The sequence below is a fragment of the Callorhinus ursinus genome, unplaced genomic scaffold (genome assembly GCF_003265705.2).
Source record: "Callorhinus ursinus isolate GAN/ISIS: 27379988/994484 unplaced genomic scaffold, GSC_fseal_2.0 scaffold8, whole genome shotgun sequence".
NCBI classification, from domain to species: domain Eukaryota; kingdom Metazoa; phylum Chordata; class Mammalia; order Carnivora; family Otariidae; genus Callorhinus; species Callorhinus ursinus.
In genome coordinates, this window is record NW_027397070.1 from 27,583,329 (window position 1) to 27,601,407 (window position 18,079).

An 18,079-nucleotide genomic window follows, 5' to 3' on the forward strand; every position below is an offset into this window, starting at 1 on the left:
AATGGTGGAGGGGTCAATAATTTGTACAATGATTATATATAATTGTTAAAAACTGAAATAATCAAAATGTACAATAAGCCTAAGTTAACACGATAGGATGTTATATAACTAGGTAACATGGTAGAATAATATAATGCTATTTAAAATGATAAGAGTGTGGACCATGCCAATACGTGAAATGTTTATTTGAAATAACATATGAAAAGGCATAGAAATAATTTTTATAACTATGTAAAGATTCTATGTATACATTTACGAGAGATGGCAAACATTGAACATACAGTTCTTTTGACTAAAGCTGCTTATGGTGATATTAAAAATGAACTAAACATGCATAAAAGTAATAAAAGGAATGACATAGAAAATATGCAATAAATTAGACTATCTAAAAACTTAAAATATCTGTTTGTCAGAAAACTTCACGAGCAAAAGTAAAAGGCAAATAACCAAGTAGGTTGAATGTATGTTACAAATACAACAAAGGGATAATATTCTCTTTTTTTTAAGATTTTATTTATTTGAGAGAGAGAGCATGAGCAGGGGGAGGGGCGGGAGAAAGAGAGGGAGAAACAGACTCCCCACTGAGTGCAGAGCCTGACTAGGAGCTCAATCCCAAGACCCCGAGATCATGACTTGAGCCAAAGTCAACTGCTTAACCAACTGAGCCAGCCAGGTGCCCCAAAGGGATAATATTCTAAATACATAAAAAGCTCATAAACTGAATAAAAGTGCTAAAGTGCCCGTTTAAAGTGGGCATATAACAGAAGTAGAGAATTCACAAAGGAAAAACCACAAATGGTAAGAACATAAAAATTACTCCATTTCACTACTAATAAAAAATGCAAATTACAACCATAGAGATACCACTTCTAAAAATAAAGATAAAAATATTACAATACTTCAGGCTGACAAGGGTCAGGTATAACTAGCAGGCACACTGATTGGAAGGGATACAAATTCACACATCTTCTCAATGACAAAATGCAATCTGGTTATATGTATCAGGAGCCTAAAATGTCTATAACCTTTGATTCAGTAAACCCATTTCTAGAAATCTAGGCTGTTATGGATAAAATTTGTATGTTGAAGCTCTAAGTCCCCAGGGGATGGTATTTAGAGGTGGGGCCTTTGGGACATGATTAGATTTAGATGAGGTCTGAGGGTAGGATCCCCATGATGGGATTAGTGTCTTTATAGGCAGAGACCAGAGCTCTTTCTCAGCCACTGAGGACACAGCGAAAAGGCTGGCCATCTGCAAGCCAGGAAGAGAGCCCTCAGGAAGAATCAAATCTGCCAACATTTTGATCTTGTACTTCCCAGCCTCCAGAACTGTGAGAAAATAAGCGTCTCACTTAAGCCACCCAGTCTATGGTATTTTGTTAGAGCAGCCTGAGCCAAGACATAGGCTAAGGAAGCAAGCACACATGGGAAAAATAATACACAAAACTATATCTAGTATAAAAATACACATATGTAAATAATCATAATTATCAAAATGCTGGGACACCTGGGTGGCTCAGTCAGTTAAGTGTCTGCCTTCGGCTCAGGTCATGATCCCAGGGTCCTGGGATTGAGCCCTGCATCGGGCTCCCTGCTCAGCAGGGAGCTTGCTTCTCCCTCTGCCTGCTTCTCCCCCCTGCCTGTGCTCTCTCTCTCTCTGACAAATAAATAAATAAGATCTTTTTTTTTTTTTAAAGATTTTATTTATTTATTTGAGAGAGAGAGAGAATGAGAGATAGGAAGCATGAGAGGGAAGAGGGTCAGAGGGAGAAGCAGACTCCCTCAGAGGGAGAAGCAGGGAGCCCGATGTGGGACTCGATCCCGGGACTCCAGGATCATGACCTGAGCTGAAGGCAGTCGCTTAACCAACTGAGCCACCCAGGCGCCCAAATAAATAAGATCTTAAAAAAAAATTTATCACAATGTTAACAGAGAAGCAGTATGAGATAGTAACTGAGAGCATGAACCTTGGAGCCAAACTAATATCATTTTCCAACTGTGCTTCTTACAAGTCATACATGACTTAGCTGAGTTGCAAATCCCCTCTGGCACTCATTTTCCTTGTCTATAAAATGGAAATAAAAATAATATCTCCTAAGAACGCTGGAAGGATTAAATGAAATCATACTTGTAAATTGCTTAGAAGAGTAGTACTGGCACGTAGTCTTAGCCATTACCATTATCAATTATTTTGGGGTTGTGGGATTACAAGTGATTTGTCTCCTTATAAAAACCTTCAGAGTTGGGGCACCTAGGTGGTGTCGTTGGTTAAGCATTCGACTCTTGGTTTCGGCTCAGGTCTGATCTCAGGGTCATGAGATTGAGCATGGTGTCCGGCTCCGTGCCATGTGTGGAGTCTGCTCTTTTAAGACTCTCCTTTTCTCTCTCCCTTTCCCCCTGCACGCACAAACTCTCTCTCTCTGAAGGTTTTTTGTTTTGTTTTGTTTTTTTTAAGATTTATTTCTTTATCTCTCAAATAAATAAATAAATCTTAAAAAAAAACCTTCAGAGTTTTTGTTTTATTGTGTTTTAAGTTTGGGACCATGAATCAGAGGGGATGGGAGTGTAATACTACTTGGGACCTAGTCTTCCAATGAAATTTTCAGTTCTGTTCCTGAAGTAGCTATCCTCAACGTCACATGGTTGTGATCCAATTAGATAACCACCTAATATGATAGCTGTCAGGGATAACTCTTTCAAATTTGACCAAAATGAAAAATTGTAAATATATGCATAAACAAGATAATTTCTCTAAAGATAGACTCCACAAGCTAACAATATTTTCTCTGACAATGAGAGACAGGATGAGGTCTTTAAACAGTATTGAAAAACTGAAATAATATCCTCTAAAATAGCTAAGAATACCCAAGGTGGAATAAAATTTCTCAAAACTGAAAATTATAGGGAAGAGGGCAGGAAAAAAACCCCTGAAAATTATAGATGACTACTAACAGTAATAAAATATGAGGCATCTTTGGAAGAATAATCTCATGCTAAAGAATTTCTCTTCCAAATAGTATAGTTCGGATTCAGTATTTTACTTAGCTATTATTGTTTTACAATAATACAAAGCATAATAAAAAAGCAATGTTATCAGACATTGGTATTCTGTTATTTAGACAGAATACAAAAGCAATTTGTAAAACTAATGTTCAGAAGACAAAATTTTGAAGGAGAGGAACGGGATACTTCACATTTAGCAATTTCATCTAGCTGGACTAAAGCTAAGTACTGCCTTGCTTTTCATATGGTTAAACACATGGCCTTAAGAATAAGAAAAATCATTTTAGGGGCGCCTGGGTGGCTCAGTCGGTTAAGTGTCTGCCTACGGCTCAGGTCATGATCCCGGGGTCCTGGGATCGAGCCCCACGTCAAGCTCAGTGGGAAGCCTGCTTCTCCTTCTCCCTCTGCCCCCCTTCCTCCCCCACTTGTGCACTCTCTCTCTCTCAAATAAATAAAATCTTAAAAAAGAAAAAGAAAAATCACTCCAATTTCACTCAGAAAGCAAAAAGATTCTCACAAAGACAAAGTAAACCTAAAATACTTCAAAAATTTTAGCATTACAACTAAAAGAGTTGGCAATAACTACCCCCAAGAGCGAACGCGAGCCTTGGAAGCAGGTAGAGCAACACTGTGACCATGCCTAGAAGCTTCCTCTATGGTCTGCTCCAGGAGTAAAGGAGAGGAGGTTTTCCCTAACAGAAGCTGGGCGGGGCAGGGGGTGGGGGGTGCGGTGCAGAATGCCTAGCTTCTGCAAGCACTGGGTAAAATGCACAAGTGAATTATCAGAGGCTGAGGCTGGTTGTCACTACCGCCTGATCCCAGGCACAGTCATTTTCCCTTAACCTGTGCTTTCAACTCCTGAATTTTAGATAAACAGGAGTTCTTAGAAGTAGGAAGAAAAGTTTGCCAAATAAACATCTGAATGTATCAGCAAGTTCATATATATATGATAAAGAAATATTTACCTTCACTTTTCCCTGAAAAGCAAAACAAGCAAAACAAAATGTTGATTATTATAAAGTCCTTCCAGATGTCACTTTAAAATACTATACTTCCATAAAAATAAGACTTTGTAGTTTTAGTCCATCAGTTCACCCGTATAAAGCAAAATCTGAGGGAGACGCTCGTGACACAAACCTATCTAGTGGCAAATAGGAACTATGCCGGATTCGCTTCAAGGGCATCATCTCCAAGAGCCTGGGTAAGGAGTGGTTTCAGCTCGTACAAGATTTAATACAGGCTGATGGGAGAGACAAATCTAATCCATCATCCGAGAGTACTCTCAAGTACCTTAAGGACTTACGGTTATTTCGTTGGCAGCGCCTATTTCCACATTTATTTATCCTAAATCTATAACATAATTTCTGCTAAAGAATTGCGTTCTTGCTTTGAAACCTCCAGACTGACGCTGTAAAATTTTACCTTATTCAGGAATATTCTGAAAGACTATTTGTGAAGATTCAAATTATGCACAGTTTGGCAGTTTGTAAGCTGCTGCTCATTTACTACTAAAAAAACTGTCTTCATTTTGCCCACGCTTATTTAATGCCATCGTTTGATTATTAAAATAACATATGCTCATTGCAAATACATGTTTTTTTTTTTAAGAAAGAAAACACAGACGAAATAAAAAATGTTATCCATAACTCCCTCTGCCCTAGATAAATACCATTTACATTTTGGTAAATGTCCTTTTTCTTTGCATATAGACATTTAGATATTATATTAAGTATGTTTTTACAAAAATATACATACTGTTTGATGCCTGTTTCTTTTCTTCAATGTGCTATTGGTCATTACTGACCTAAATGAATACAAATTCTCAGCAATATTTCTAATGGCTGTATTCTACTCAATGAATATACCATAAATCATTTAACCAGTTCCTTAATGATAAACATTTAAATTTTTCCCATTTATATTTATGATAAGTGAGGGTAGTTAATCAGATCATAATGTGAGTTCATACTGAGGATCACCCCTTATCTAGGAATTTGCCCTCATCTGATATTAAATCAATAGCTTCCAATGAGCTACTATATGTGACTCATATAAACCCAAACTCCTGTTTAAAGATGTTCTTTCATTTCTAATCTAAGAAAGACTAGTCTGCCAACATTTAGGGAATGATGCACTCTCACTGCTTTCCAGGAGGAAATTTATGTTTATTGACTATATGAGATCAGCAGCTTTTCAAATTTTAAAAAATGAAAAACTTATACATTTGCTAAAAGCACATCAAATATTTCATCAGTAAGCACGTATGACGGGAACAGGGATATAGATTTCCTAAGCAAAAATCTGAAATCATACACTGAACTGGTTTATTCAACAAACCATTCTGCCTATTACAGACTGGGCAGGGTTTCTGAGTTTCAATTTTACACCCCCTCTGCCTCTGCACAGTGCCTAGCACATAGTAAACAGAGGGTAATCATTTGTTGAAGGAACAAGTGATCTTCCCAACGGTAGTCAAGCCCATTAAATGAGGAGAGCAGTTTTCATCAATCATTCACTTAACAAACTACTCCATCTGTTATGTGTCAGGCTCTCTATTAACAGATGAAACCAATAAATACTCCCCATATGCCCAAAGTACTAGGGTAGATCAATAGACACGTAATAGTAAAATAATGCCAGACAGTGGAAACGGGGTAAGAGACACAAAACGTGACATAAGATCACTTTATGCGGAGAGAGGGGTTACTTCCAGTTAGGAGAGTCAGGGAAGGTGGAAAAGGCAACATTTGGGCAAGATTTTGTGTGGAAGGAGAAAATGAAAAATGTTAATGAAACATAAAGACATGTGAATTTGAAATCAGACTCCCAATATGTACAATCATTTCAGGTTCTGGGAAAGATCTGAGGCAGTTTTTGTGGATATTCATTTAACTAGAAACTGAAGAAAAATAGTAAAAAACTAAACACATATTATGTAAAAATCACAGAATAAATATTTAACCTAATCTCCACCCTATGATAATCTAACACCATGAACTTCATTACACAAATACTCCTTACTGAAGTATAAATATTTTAAACACCAATTTCTCTGTAAGGGTGAGGCATAACTTCTATGGAAACAGGAATATATGATCTCAAATGCTCTTCCTAACTCTTATCTGGCCTTCCTCCTCCTTTTAACCAAAGTTCACTGGCTGATAAATAATATAACAGTGCAAATAAATAACTCACCTTGACCAGAAGCCAAAGGACTTAAAGGTCTTTTAATTGTCTGTGGCCTAGAAACAAAAGAATTAAATTGTAAAATATAATTATGTTACCTATCTTGTTATAATTATCTAAGTAAAAGTGAAATTATCTCAGAGAACTGCTTAATGACTACATCCAAAATCAAACTGTTTTAAAAACACTGAGCTTATAAAATATTTAGTTTTCTCTAATTGCTTGTTTTAGCAATAGTTTCTGATCTTTTCCCATTGTAGCAGCCAGAAAGCCATTTCCTAATCACTTCTTCAAACAAAGGAAGAAAACACGTTAAGCTCTTCTCCTAGTCACTAATGTTTTTACATATATTACATGTACCCATATGTGTGTTTGCATGTGGCACAAAGCGCACTCCTGACTGAAAGACAAACAAGCAAGAAATATAAATACCCAAACCAAGCATGAAAAGAAAAAGGGGGGAAAGCACTGTGGGTAGATTATTTTCCACTTAGTTAACCTTATGTATGTCAACTGACCCTGTGGCCACCAAGTTTGTTATGATTTCAATAAAAGGTATTTTTTAATATGAAAAAAAGAGTCAAAATGTCACTGAAGTGCCTTTAAATCTCAAACTAAATATTCATTAGTATCATTAGTAAAATGTAGGGATTGCTTTGTCTGCAATTTGAATTTTATGAACTCTCACAACTTGAGACATTTTGAGGACAGAACATGTAAGCTATATTTTAACATACTGAATTTTGTGCCTCATATATTGTTTATATATTAGAAATATTTATACTGGGAATCATAATAAAAATTAGTTAGGAAATAGCTACAGTACAAATATAAAAATCTAACAAATGCTTCAGTTGGACTCTATTTTAGTTCATATTAAAAACAACAAAAACAAAAAACCAACAACCTTTAGGGGTGCCTGGCTCAGTCAGTAGAGCATGCAACTCTTGATCTTGGGGTTGTAAGTTAGCGCCCCAAGTTGGGTGTAGAGATTATTTAAAAATAAAATCTAAAGCAAAACAAAACAAAACAAAAAACCTTTAAAGTAAGCCAATTAAGTCAAACATTCCTAATAATAAACCAGGGAATTTAAATGAAACACACGGTAGAAATGAGTAAATAATGAAAATTCTCCACTTCAAAACTGGAGAAATTCTTCAAATCAAAAAAAAAGAAAACAGACTTGGGCGCCTGGGTGGCTCAGTTGGTTAAGTGTCTTCCTTTGGCTCCAGTCATGATCCCGGGGTCCTGGGATCGAGTCCTGCATCGGGCTCCCTGCTCCGTGGGGAGCCTGCCTCTCTCTCTCTCTCTCTCTCTCTCTCTCTCTCTGTCTCTGTCTCTCTGTGTCTCATGAATAAATAAATAAAATCTTTAAAAAAAAAAAGAAGAAACAGACTTGACATTTTATTGGTGTAAGTATAACTGCTAATCTCTTATACTTATATTTGACTTATGCAGTGAAATGTATTATTACCGTTATCTGGGAACTCCAAAGATTTTCTCAGAATTCTCCTCACCTCTGAGATAGTATAATGCAAATGCACACACAAATTCCTTCCAAAAACCAATAAGCACATTGGTTAGAAGCCAGTGGTTTATAAGAGGCAGGTAAACTTGAAGCATGTCCCAGTCACACAGTGATGAAACTATTTCTATTGTAGCAGTAAGAGTATGAAGTGGGTTCTTCCACTTACTAGATTTTTGACACTGGAAAAATCATTTAACCTTTGCAAGTCTCAAGTTTCTCCATCTGTAAACAGTGATGACTACAACACAGGGCTATTGCAGGGACTAAAAGAGAAAATGTACGTACCATGCTTAGCACAAGTCTGGCACACAGTGAGTGTTCAAGTGTTACTTATTGTAATTATTCTCTGAAATTAACTTAACTTGAACTTGAAAGCAGGTAAAATAACTAGAGCCTCAAAAGATGAACACAGAGCACCAAAAAGAGATTTAGGAGTCTTTACTACTATTCTTTACTACTAAGAATATGATCCTGGGAAATGAAGTAAACCTGGCTGGCTCTAGGTTATTTCATCTATAAAATGAGATTCTATAATCCACTGGAGAAACACCTGTGAAATGTCTACAATACTCCCATGAAAGTCTTATACTATTCTATGTCTTTTATTTTTTTTCTATGTCTTTTATTTTTTTTTTAAGATTTTTTATTTATTTTTCTATGTCTATGTCTTTTAAAGAAGAAAAAAATATTTGTTGAAACTCATGTCCCCATGTTTCCCCAGAGGAGAAGTGGATTAATGAATAAGCATGTTTCTATGTCCAGATGCATCCTTTAACAAAATAAATGTGATTTGCAATTTAGAGTCATTATTAATTTTTTATTTGTTTATAAATAAAAATCACTCTATATGTCAGGATTTTCTAAGTGAAAAGGACACATACTTAAAACAGTTTTCTTCATAGATGACGTTCCAAATCTTCCAAGCATCTAGCCCCTTGTAACCCGTGTAGCGCTCGGGATTAAGGAGCAAATCTACATATTCAGCATCAGGAGATTGTATGTCTGTAAAATGAAATGTTCCATTAAATCTTTTTCTTCAGTTACCTTAAAAAACTAGTATAATAGACTATATTCCACTGATTCTAAGGCACCACAAATATAACAGTGCCTCCAGACTTTAAAAACAATCTTTTACAAGAAAGATGAGAGAGAAAAGAGGAAGGCACAAACAGACACATTAAATGTACTCACTGGTTGCAAAAGCATCCTGCTTTTAAAAATGGTAAAAAATAGGAATATGTAAATTTTAGAATAGAAGAAACATGGTAATTTAGTTCTGATAAGCTATCCAGATGAAAAATATACTATATATTTCCCTCCACATTAACTGCAAGCAGTTCCTCAGTAACTAGGATCAATGAAGATGTATTATTACCAGACACTGTTTATTACCAAAAATTTCCTTCTTACATGACCACCATCAAGATCCACTACAAAGCTGTCCCAAAGGTATAATCCTAAACATGCAAAAAATTATAAGCAGGATGATACTTGCATCAGCATTATTTATTAAAGGGAAAATTAGAAGCAACCTAAATGTCCAACAGCAGCACATGGGGCTCTGGAGCCAGAGTGCCTGGGTTAGAATCCAGGCTCTACTACTTATTCAGGGTGGAACCTGGGGCAAATCACATATGTTCTCGAAGCATTGGTACCATCATTTATAATATGGAGATAACACTCAGTGTTACTGTGAGACTTAAGTAAGTTTATATGTGCAAAGTGCTGAGAACCACGGTACGAGTATAACACATATTAGCTAGTGGTATTATGAGATATCTTAACAGGACATTTTACAATCAACAAAACTGTTAAGTACAAATGCTATCTAATAAAATGAAAAGATAAGAATTATAGAAAAGTTAATTACAGATACCAATGAAAAAACATACAAAAATTGGTGAGATACTGGTTTCTCATATGTTCTATAAGTTTCTGTAATGGATTATAACTTTGAAACAAAAAAATGTCCCCTCGTTCTCCAATGGCTTTGGGAAATTATTTAATATACAGTAATACCTTCCTCATTTATAAAGCTTAACAACAGGAACCAACAAAAAATGAAGTGGGCAAAAAAGCAACCAAAGTAGATGACAAAAATCTGAGCACACAGGTACTTATAAGAAGCCCATCAAGCTCTCAAAAGTACCTACCTTTTTTTTTTTATGAAATTCAATTTTCTTTTTAAGATTTTATTTATTTTTTGACAGAGAGAGAGACAGCGAGAGAGGGAACACAAGCAGGAGGAGTGGGAGAGGGAGAAGCAGGCTTCCCGCTAAGCAGGGAGCCTGATGCAGGGCTCAATCCCAGGACCCTGGGATCATGATCTGAGCCAAAGGCAGAATGCGGGGCTTGATCCCAGGACCCTGGGATCATGACCTCAGCTGAAGGCAGACGCTTAACGACTGAGCCACCCAGGCATCCCGAAAAGTACCTACTTTTTATTAAAAACACAATGACAAAAACAAAAATAAAACTAAGCTTGGCTATTTTTATCCCAATTGACAGTACATTAGAGACATAAATTAGGGGAAATTTTGCTTCTAGAAGTAGCACAGTGACAGCATCTAGAAATAACTGAGAGTCCATGCAGAAGTGGCAATTAAAATAACTAGAAAAAGTAGAAATAAAAACTTAAAAACAGGGGCACTTGGCTGGTTCAGGCAGTAAAGCATGTGACTCCTGATCTTGGGGTTCTTAATTTAAACCCCAGGCTGGGTGTAGAGATTACTTTAAAAAAAAAAACAAAAAACTTAAAACAAATTTGTATGGGATCCTCTGGTTCAGGAACAGATACTCCTGTTTATCTCAACTAATACTCAAAGTATTGCCACAGTATAGCAAATTAGGATAAACTCATAAAAAAATAACCCTCATTTTTAAAACATATAAATAATGCTCAGCATCTAGTACTTTAAGACTGAAAACAAATTACCAATAATTTTTAATATTTTGCCTAATTAGGCATAAATATTAGTTGACTCATAATTTTACTTATAACAAATACTTCATCTTGCCTCAACTTTTTAATAAAAAATAATTATTACTGGGGCGCCTGGGTGGCTCAGTCAGTTAAGTGTCTGCCTTCGGCTCAGGTCATGATCCCAGGCTGGGATGGAGCCCCACGTTGGGCTCTCTGCTCAGCAAGGAGTCTGCTTCTCCCTTTCCCTCTGCCCCTCCCCACCACTTGTGTTCTCTCTCACTTGCTCAGAGTAAATAAATAAAAAATTTTTTAAAAATTGTTACTATAGGGCGCCTGGGTGGCTCAGTTGGTTAAGCAACTGCCTTCGGCTCAGGTCATGATCCTGGAGTCCCTGGATCGAGTCCCGCATCAGGCTCCCTGCTCGGCAGGGAGTCTGCTTCTCGCTCTGACCCTAACCCCTCTCATGTGCTCTCTCTCATTCTCTCTCTCTCTCTCAAATAAATAAATAAAATCTTTAAAAAAAAATTGTTACTATAGCCATATTTTGTCAGATGACAAAAGCTCAAATTTCTAACTAAAATTTACAAAATACCTTCTGTCTTCTACCTACCATTTACATACATTATATCTTCCTTACAAAGCTATCCTTTTTTTTTTTTTAATATTCACCCTCCTTTAACAGAAGAAACAAATATAAAGGGACAAGTGATTCCAAGATAACAGAACTCCACCAGATAAAAATTATTGATTCTCAGTCCTTCCTACACAAATATAAGCAGGTAGTCTCAAAAGTACACTTTGATAAACAAAGTTAAAGTATTACTGTTCTTTCTGTAACACTGCAGGTCTAAAAAATATGTGCTGCATGTTAAAAGTTTAATTTTATCTCATAGTAATATTCAGGCCAAAGAATCCTTGTGAAAAAGATAGTAAAGTTAAGGGGCTGGGAGAGCATTTTACCCCCCTTCTACACTAGTCTAAACCTTGGTGTAAGTCCACAACTCCTTATCCAACATCCCTGGGGCCAAATGTGTTTTGGAATTCAGAACTTTTCAGATTTTAGAAAAGTATTATAGCATATGCAACAATATACTGAATAATTACTCCAGCAGGGACTGGGGCAGCAACTTTTAATCAAACACCAAAAATATTTCTGTAGTGAAACATGTGAATGTTCACACTAAATGAGTCTGTGCTAAACTTAGGGGGAAAATACTCAGTTTTCAGAGTTTTCAGATTTGGGAATTAGGAATAAAGGATTATAAATATTATTCACCAAGGCATAACCATGTTTTACATTAAGGAAAGCATATGTTTCTTTCCCCCCCCCCCAAAATGAAACCACAAAGTTAAAAATAAGTACTTTCTCTTTGCCTTCCTCTTTTCGGAGGGAATTGCAGGATTTGTCTCTCACTTGCAATGAAAATGATCTATATTATTCTTTTTGCTTATTTTTTTCTTTTTAAGATCATTAATCTGCTTCAAAAGAGCCACTGGAGGATACCAAAACTCAGTTTGATTTGATTTTGATTAGCCAATTAAAAGGCTAACAATTCAACTTAGAAAAAGGAAAAATAGGGGAATCCATAAATCTGAATAAAGGGTTCTAATGGGCCTTAGGGCTCCTGGATTTGAACAGTACCAGAACTCTGGCCCAGTTTCCCATATCTCAGATACAACTCATGGTTCATTCTTCTCTTTTCCAAAAGCAACACACACCATCATCAAGGAAAATATGTAACAACCCAAGGCCAGTACGACAAAAGCAAGTTTTTACAATCTCAATCTCTACATTTGAGCTATTTATGCAAAATGTGTATATTACAAAAATAATATATATATTTTATATATTACTGAGATACACAAAACTGTAAGACTCAGACTCAGGAGGTAAATTTTTTCCAGAAACTGAGGGTTTGTTTTTTTTTTTAACTGCGGTAAAACATATATAACATAAAACTTACCATTTTAACCATGTTTAAAAGTACAATCCAGTGACATTAATTATATTCACAACATTGTGCAACCATCACCACTGTTTCCAAACTTTTCTATAACCTCAAACAGGAACTCTAACCATTAAACAATAACACCCCATTCTCCCCTTCTGCTAATCTCTGGTTACTCTGTGAAACATACAATAGTTGTCCTTTTGTGGCTGGCTTATTTCATTTAGCATAGTATTTTCAAGGTTTATCCATGTTGCAGCACATATCAAAACTTTGTTTATGGCTAAATAATATTCCATTGTATGTATTTATTATTCACTTGTTGATGGATATTTGGGTCATTTCTACCTTTTTTTGTGAAAAATGCCACCACAAATATGGGCATACAAGTAACTGTTTCCCTGTCTTCAATCTTTTTCGGTACATATTTAGCAGTTGAATTGTTAGGTCATATGGTAATTCTGTCTTTTGCTTTTTGAGGAACTGCCAAACTTTAGAAACTGAGGTCTAAAAACCATTTTAAAAGATTTTTTTTTCAGGGGTGCCTGGGTGGCTCAGTCAATTGGGTGCCTGCCTTCGGCGTGGGTCATGATCCCGGGGTCCGGGGATCAAGCCCCGCATTGGGCTCTCTGCTCGGTGGGGAGCCTGCTTCTCCCTCTCCCTCTGTCTACCACCCTGCTTACTTGTGCTCTCTGTCAGATAAATAAATAAAAAATCTTAAAAAAAAAAGATTTTTTTTCCCTTACACCCAATTTTAAACAAAATGCATACTATAAAAAATGTTATACCATCAGCTTCACAGAAGTTGTCTGAGGAATCATCATGCTTGGTCCACTGAAGAACAGCCTTCTGCGTTTCCTCACTTCAAATAAAGAAAACAGGTACAGTTATCCCTTTTTTCTAAGTTACCATTTCACAAGAAAAAAACATAAAATACTACTGCAAAAAAAAAAAAAAATCAAACCTCAGAGATTCATCCACAGCTCCAAGTCGTTCAGCTTGTTCACATTCTTCAATGAGATTATTGGCTACCTCAGAATACTAAAAGGAAAACGAGAATAAACAGATTACAACTTACTGCATTTTAAAAACTTTTTAAAAGAATTTCGAAGTTATTTGAAGTTCTTTTATACCTAGCACCATTTCCTTGGCTTTAAAACTTAAAAAAAAAATTAAGCCCTCACATCTCCCCTGAAGCTAAAAAAAAAGACATAAAAGGCTTTGTCCCTTGTTTTTGTTGGTGAACACATTTACTATATGGTCACAAAATAAAAAATACAGTTCTGATAACTCCTTACCAAGCTGTTCGCTAAGAAAATCTCTGAGGTCTAAGGAGCACTAGGCAAAGCATCATGAGGTAATGTCCCACTTTTTTTTTTCTTTTTTTTTCTTAAAGTAGTCGCCATGCCCAGTGTGGAGCCCAGCACAGGGCTCAAACTCATGACCCTGAGATCAAGGCCTGAGCTGAGATCAAGAGTCGGACGCTCAACCAACTGAGCCACCCAGGGGCCCCAATGTCCCACTTTTCTAATGGCCTAATTGGAAGCATCAGTTTTCTCTTCCACAAATAACTGGTTGGACCAGAGGATGTGTGTCTAGGTCCATCTCAACTCTAAAAGCCATGATTCTAAATATGCCCTGGGGCCCACCAAGTCTTATAAAAAGTATTCCAATATCTGTAGGTGTTTAAAATATATTCTTTAACCACTTCCTTCTCAACTTCTAAGCCTTACACACAGGCACACGTGCGTGCACACACACACATTACTCTGCTAGGCATGTATGTTGCACAGCGGAAGTGAATGCAGATCATAAGATTTCACAACACTGAAAGATAACACTGGAAGCAGAAGGCACAGATTCAATCACTCAACAAATATTTATTGAGCGGGGCGCCTGGGTGGCTCAGTCGTTAAGCGTCTGCCTTCGGCTCAGGTCATGATCCCAGGGTCCTGGGATCGAGCCCCACATCGAGCTCCCTGCTCAGCAGGAAGCCCGCTTCTCCCTCTCCCACTCCCCCTGCTTCTGTTCCTGCTCTCTGCTGTGTCTCTCTCTGTCAAATTAATAAAATCTTAAAAAAAAAAAAAAAATATTTATTGAGTGCCCTTATTGTTAGGATGACCATACTGACTGCCCGGCCTATCACACTTCCAAGAATAAAAAGGAACACTACGATAACTGAAATGATACAATTTTTTGAAATATTTATTTACCGAACAACTCTGTTTCATTACATTGGTTAAGCTATAAGACAGCTCAATTCCAACACTATTTTTTTTTTAAAGATTATTTATTTGACAGAGAGAGAGAGAGGACAAGTAAGCAGAACAGCAGGCAGGGGGAGAGGGAGAAGCAGGCTTCCCGCTGAGATGCAGGGCTCGATCCCAGGACCCTGGGATCATGACCCGAGCCGAAGGCAGATGCTTAACTGACTGAGCCACCCAGGCGCCCCCAACACTATTTTCAAAACTAAAATTCTTTCTACATAATTAAGTATTAAGGGGATATGATATATTCAATCTACTCTCAAATGGTTCCGAAAATAAGAATATGTATATAGAAAATAAGAATATGTATATATGTATACAGAATATGTATATAGAAATACGTATATAGAAAAATGAAGCAAAATACTAAAAATCAGTGAATCTGAAGAGTACACAAAATGTCTTTATACTAACCTTCCAACTTTTCTATAAGCTGTTAATTAGCTTAAAAAGTTAAAAATACATATCAAAAAATGAACAGAATTTGTTCAAAAAATGACATACCTATGTACATTAAAACAAAAAATTTTAAAACCTTATCATTATAACTATATGATCATTAAAACATAAGTTAAACAAAATATTCTTTGGGTTTTTTCTTTTTTTACTATTCTTTGTTTCTATTTAAAAATTTGTTAAGTCACATATGTCTCAATTTTATATCACTGGCAATTTTCTGAAGAAATTTTTTCAGTTTATTATTTTTAATTTTTCATAAAACTGCCCATAATCTTCTCCAAAGTTAATTTTTATGGCCAGTCAATTTGAAATCATCTATACCTTCAATTAGCTCTTCCCTGCATTTATAATTTTTAATTGAGAAAAATATTCTCTCTACAGGTAAAGATGTGAAACTATTTTAAAATACCAAATTATTTTCAGAAGGTCTGTTCTTTTGCTTCCAAAGTATGTTTCTTCACTAAATATTTTAAGACAAAACTCATCAAATAATTTTTTTATTATTTTAAATGTTTTGCTTAATATAGATGCTACAAAATTGTAAGCCTTCTTATTTCATTTCAGATGAGAATATAAACTTATCCAAATAAAAACACGAGTTTCATCAAGAAGACTCTTCCCACAAGAGGAGATACTCCAAAACACAATTATAAAATGTCAGAATTAAACCTTACAACACCATTTGAACTTTTGCCACCTAATGTGTTCAATCCCTTCCTAGCTTTCATAGGAATAAATTTCAATGTCTTTGTTTATAAGCTTTATTATAATAACTGCAATTTGCTAAACTTTCAAAAGCTAAGAATATTTTTCTTTAAGCATTCCATTCATTGATACTTTGAATAATAATTTTCCACTGATTTTAAACATATAGTAATCGACATTTAGAGATCTCACTTATTAGAAATTAGTTAATACCACTGAAGGACTCTTGGGTTGTTTTACAAAATAGTCTTCAAAAGCTCAACCATTTATAAAAGATGGACAGCAAGGAAGGTACTTCTGTCCATGCCAAAGTAGTATTTTCTTCAATATTAGCTTCACCTCAAAAATTTTATGGTCATTAAGTGTATATATAAATATGAAAACCTGTACATTTTGACAATTACCACTTCAATCTTAATTGGTAAAATATCACAGCATGTTTGGACACAATTATGAATTATGTGTATATCTTTTTTTTTTTAGGTGATCTCTACACCCAATGTGGGGCTTGAACTCACAACCCCGAGATCAAGAGTCACATGCTCTACTGACCAAGCGCCAGCCAGGTGCCCCTGAATTATGTGTATATCTTAACCAACTACAAATTCATTTCTGCTCCACAGATTTCTTGATTTAGTCAGAACTGTTTTTGCCAAAACTCGTCTATTATCACCACACAACAAATATTTTGTCTTCAGTTTCGAGCTTGAAATGAATTTATAATGGCATTCACAACAGGGACAAATGTTTTCCCTCAAAAGCATGAACTTCAAAAAGTTATGATGATGATCTTATCATTTAACCATGTGCAAAGTTCTGCCATTGGAGCCAACACATTAATAGCTATGACTTCATCCTTTGATTGTGAACAAGAAAACATGGAGGGGGCACCTGGGTGGCTCAGTTGGTTAAGCGTCTGCCTTCAGCTCAGGTCATGATCCTGGAGTCCTGGGATCGAGTCCTGCATCAGGCTCCCTGCTCAGCAGGGAGTCTGCTTCTCCCTCTGACACTCCTCCCTCTCATGCTCTGTCTCATTCTTTTTCTCTCAAATAAATAAATAAAATCTTAAAAAAAAAATGGAATCAAAAATGAGCAAAATTACTTCAGAATCTATGGTGGAAAAAGTGAATAGTGGTTGCCCCTGGAGGAAAAAGTAGAAATTGATTGGGACAGGGTATCATGTAACTTTCTAGGGTAATGGTAATGTTCCCTATTATAATAGAAGCATAGATTACACAGGTATATGCATTTAGCATATGCACACTTAAGATTTGTGCATCTCATTGTATGTTAACATTATAAAAAATACATATAAGGAAATATTGGACTCTGGTTAATGATATACTTCTACTTGTGTGTATATATATATATATATATAGTTGATGACACATTTAAGGCAATGCACACTGATGCTTGCAATTTACTTTGAAATACATCCAGAAAATAATATTTTTAATGGATAATTAGAAAGATGGACAGACATATATGAGATAATGTAAGTTTACATAATGTAAATGGTAGAATCCAGGTGATGGGTATGAGTGTTCACAGGAAAATTCCTTCAACTTTGCTGTATATATGAAAATTTTCATAACATCAGAAAATTTTAATTTAGAACAGTTAGTCTAAATGAAAAATCACATATATCAGAATGATACGTAAATGCACCACTGCATCTACACATTAAGTTGTTTTTTTTTTTAATTTTTTATTGTTATGTTAATCACCATATATTACATCATTAGTTTTTGATGCAGTGTTCCATGATTCATTGTTTGTTCATAACACCCAGTGCTCCATGCAGAACGTGCCCTCCTCAATACCCATCACCAGGCTAACCCATCCCCCCACCCCCCTACCCTCTAGAACCCTCAGTTTGTTTTTCAGAGTCCATCATCTCTCATGGTTCGTCTCCCCCTCTGACATACTCCCCTTTTCTTCCTCTCCTGTTATCTTCTTCTTTTCCTTTTTTCTTAAAATATGTTGCGTTATTTGTTTCAGAAGTACAGATCTGTGATTCAACAGTCTTGCACAATTCACAGCGCTCACCGTAGCACAT

The 18,079-nt window shown here is 35.9% G+C and overlaps 1 protein-coding gene across 2 annotated transcripts in view; it reads right to left on the reverse strand.

The window, feature by feature from the left end:
- The window catches only part of ERO1A (endoplasmic reticulum oxidoreductase 1 alpha), a 65,940-nt gene that overhangs the window by 20,133 nt on the left and 27,728 nt on the right, over positions 1–18,079 (reverse strand). Inside the window, exons 5-9 of one of the 2 annotated variants that reach the window (XM_025870038.2) lie at positions 13,554–13,630; positions 13,378–13,451; positions 8,599–8,719; positions 6,199–6,245; positions 3,969–3,980 (exon numbers count right to left, since the gene is read on the reverse strand). In XM_025870038.2, coding sequence (XP_025725823.1) covers positions 3,969–3,980; positions 6,199–6,245; positions 8,599–8,719; positions 13,378–13,451; positions 13,554–13,630 — 331 coding nt within the window. The remainder of the gene's footprint in view (positions 1–3,968; positions 3,981–6,198; positions 6,246–8,598; positions 8,720–13,377; positions 13,452–13,553; positions 13,631–18,079) is intronic. The other variant, XM_025870039.2, reaches the window with a different exon arrangement.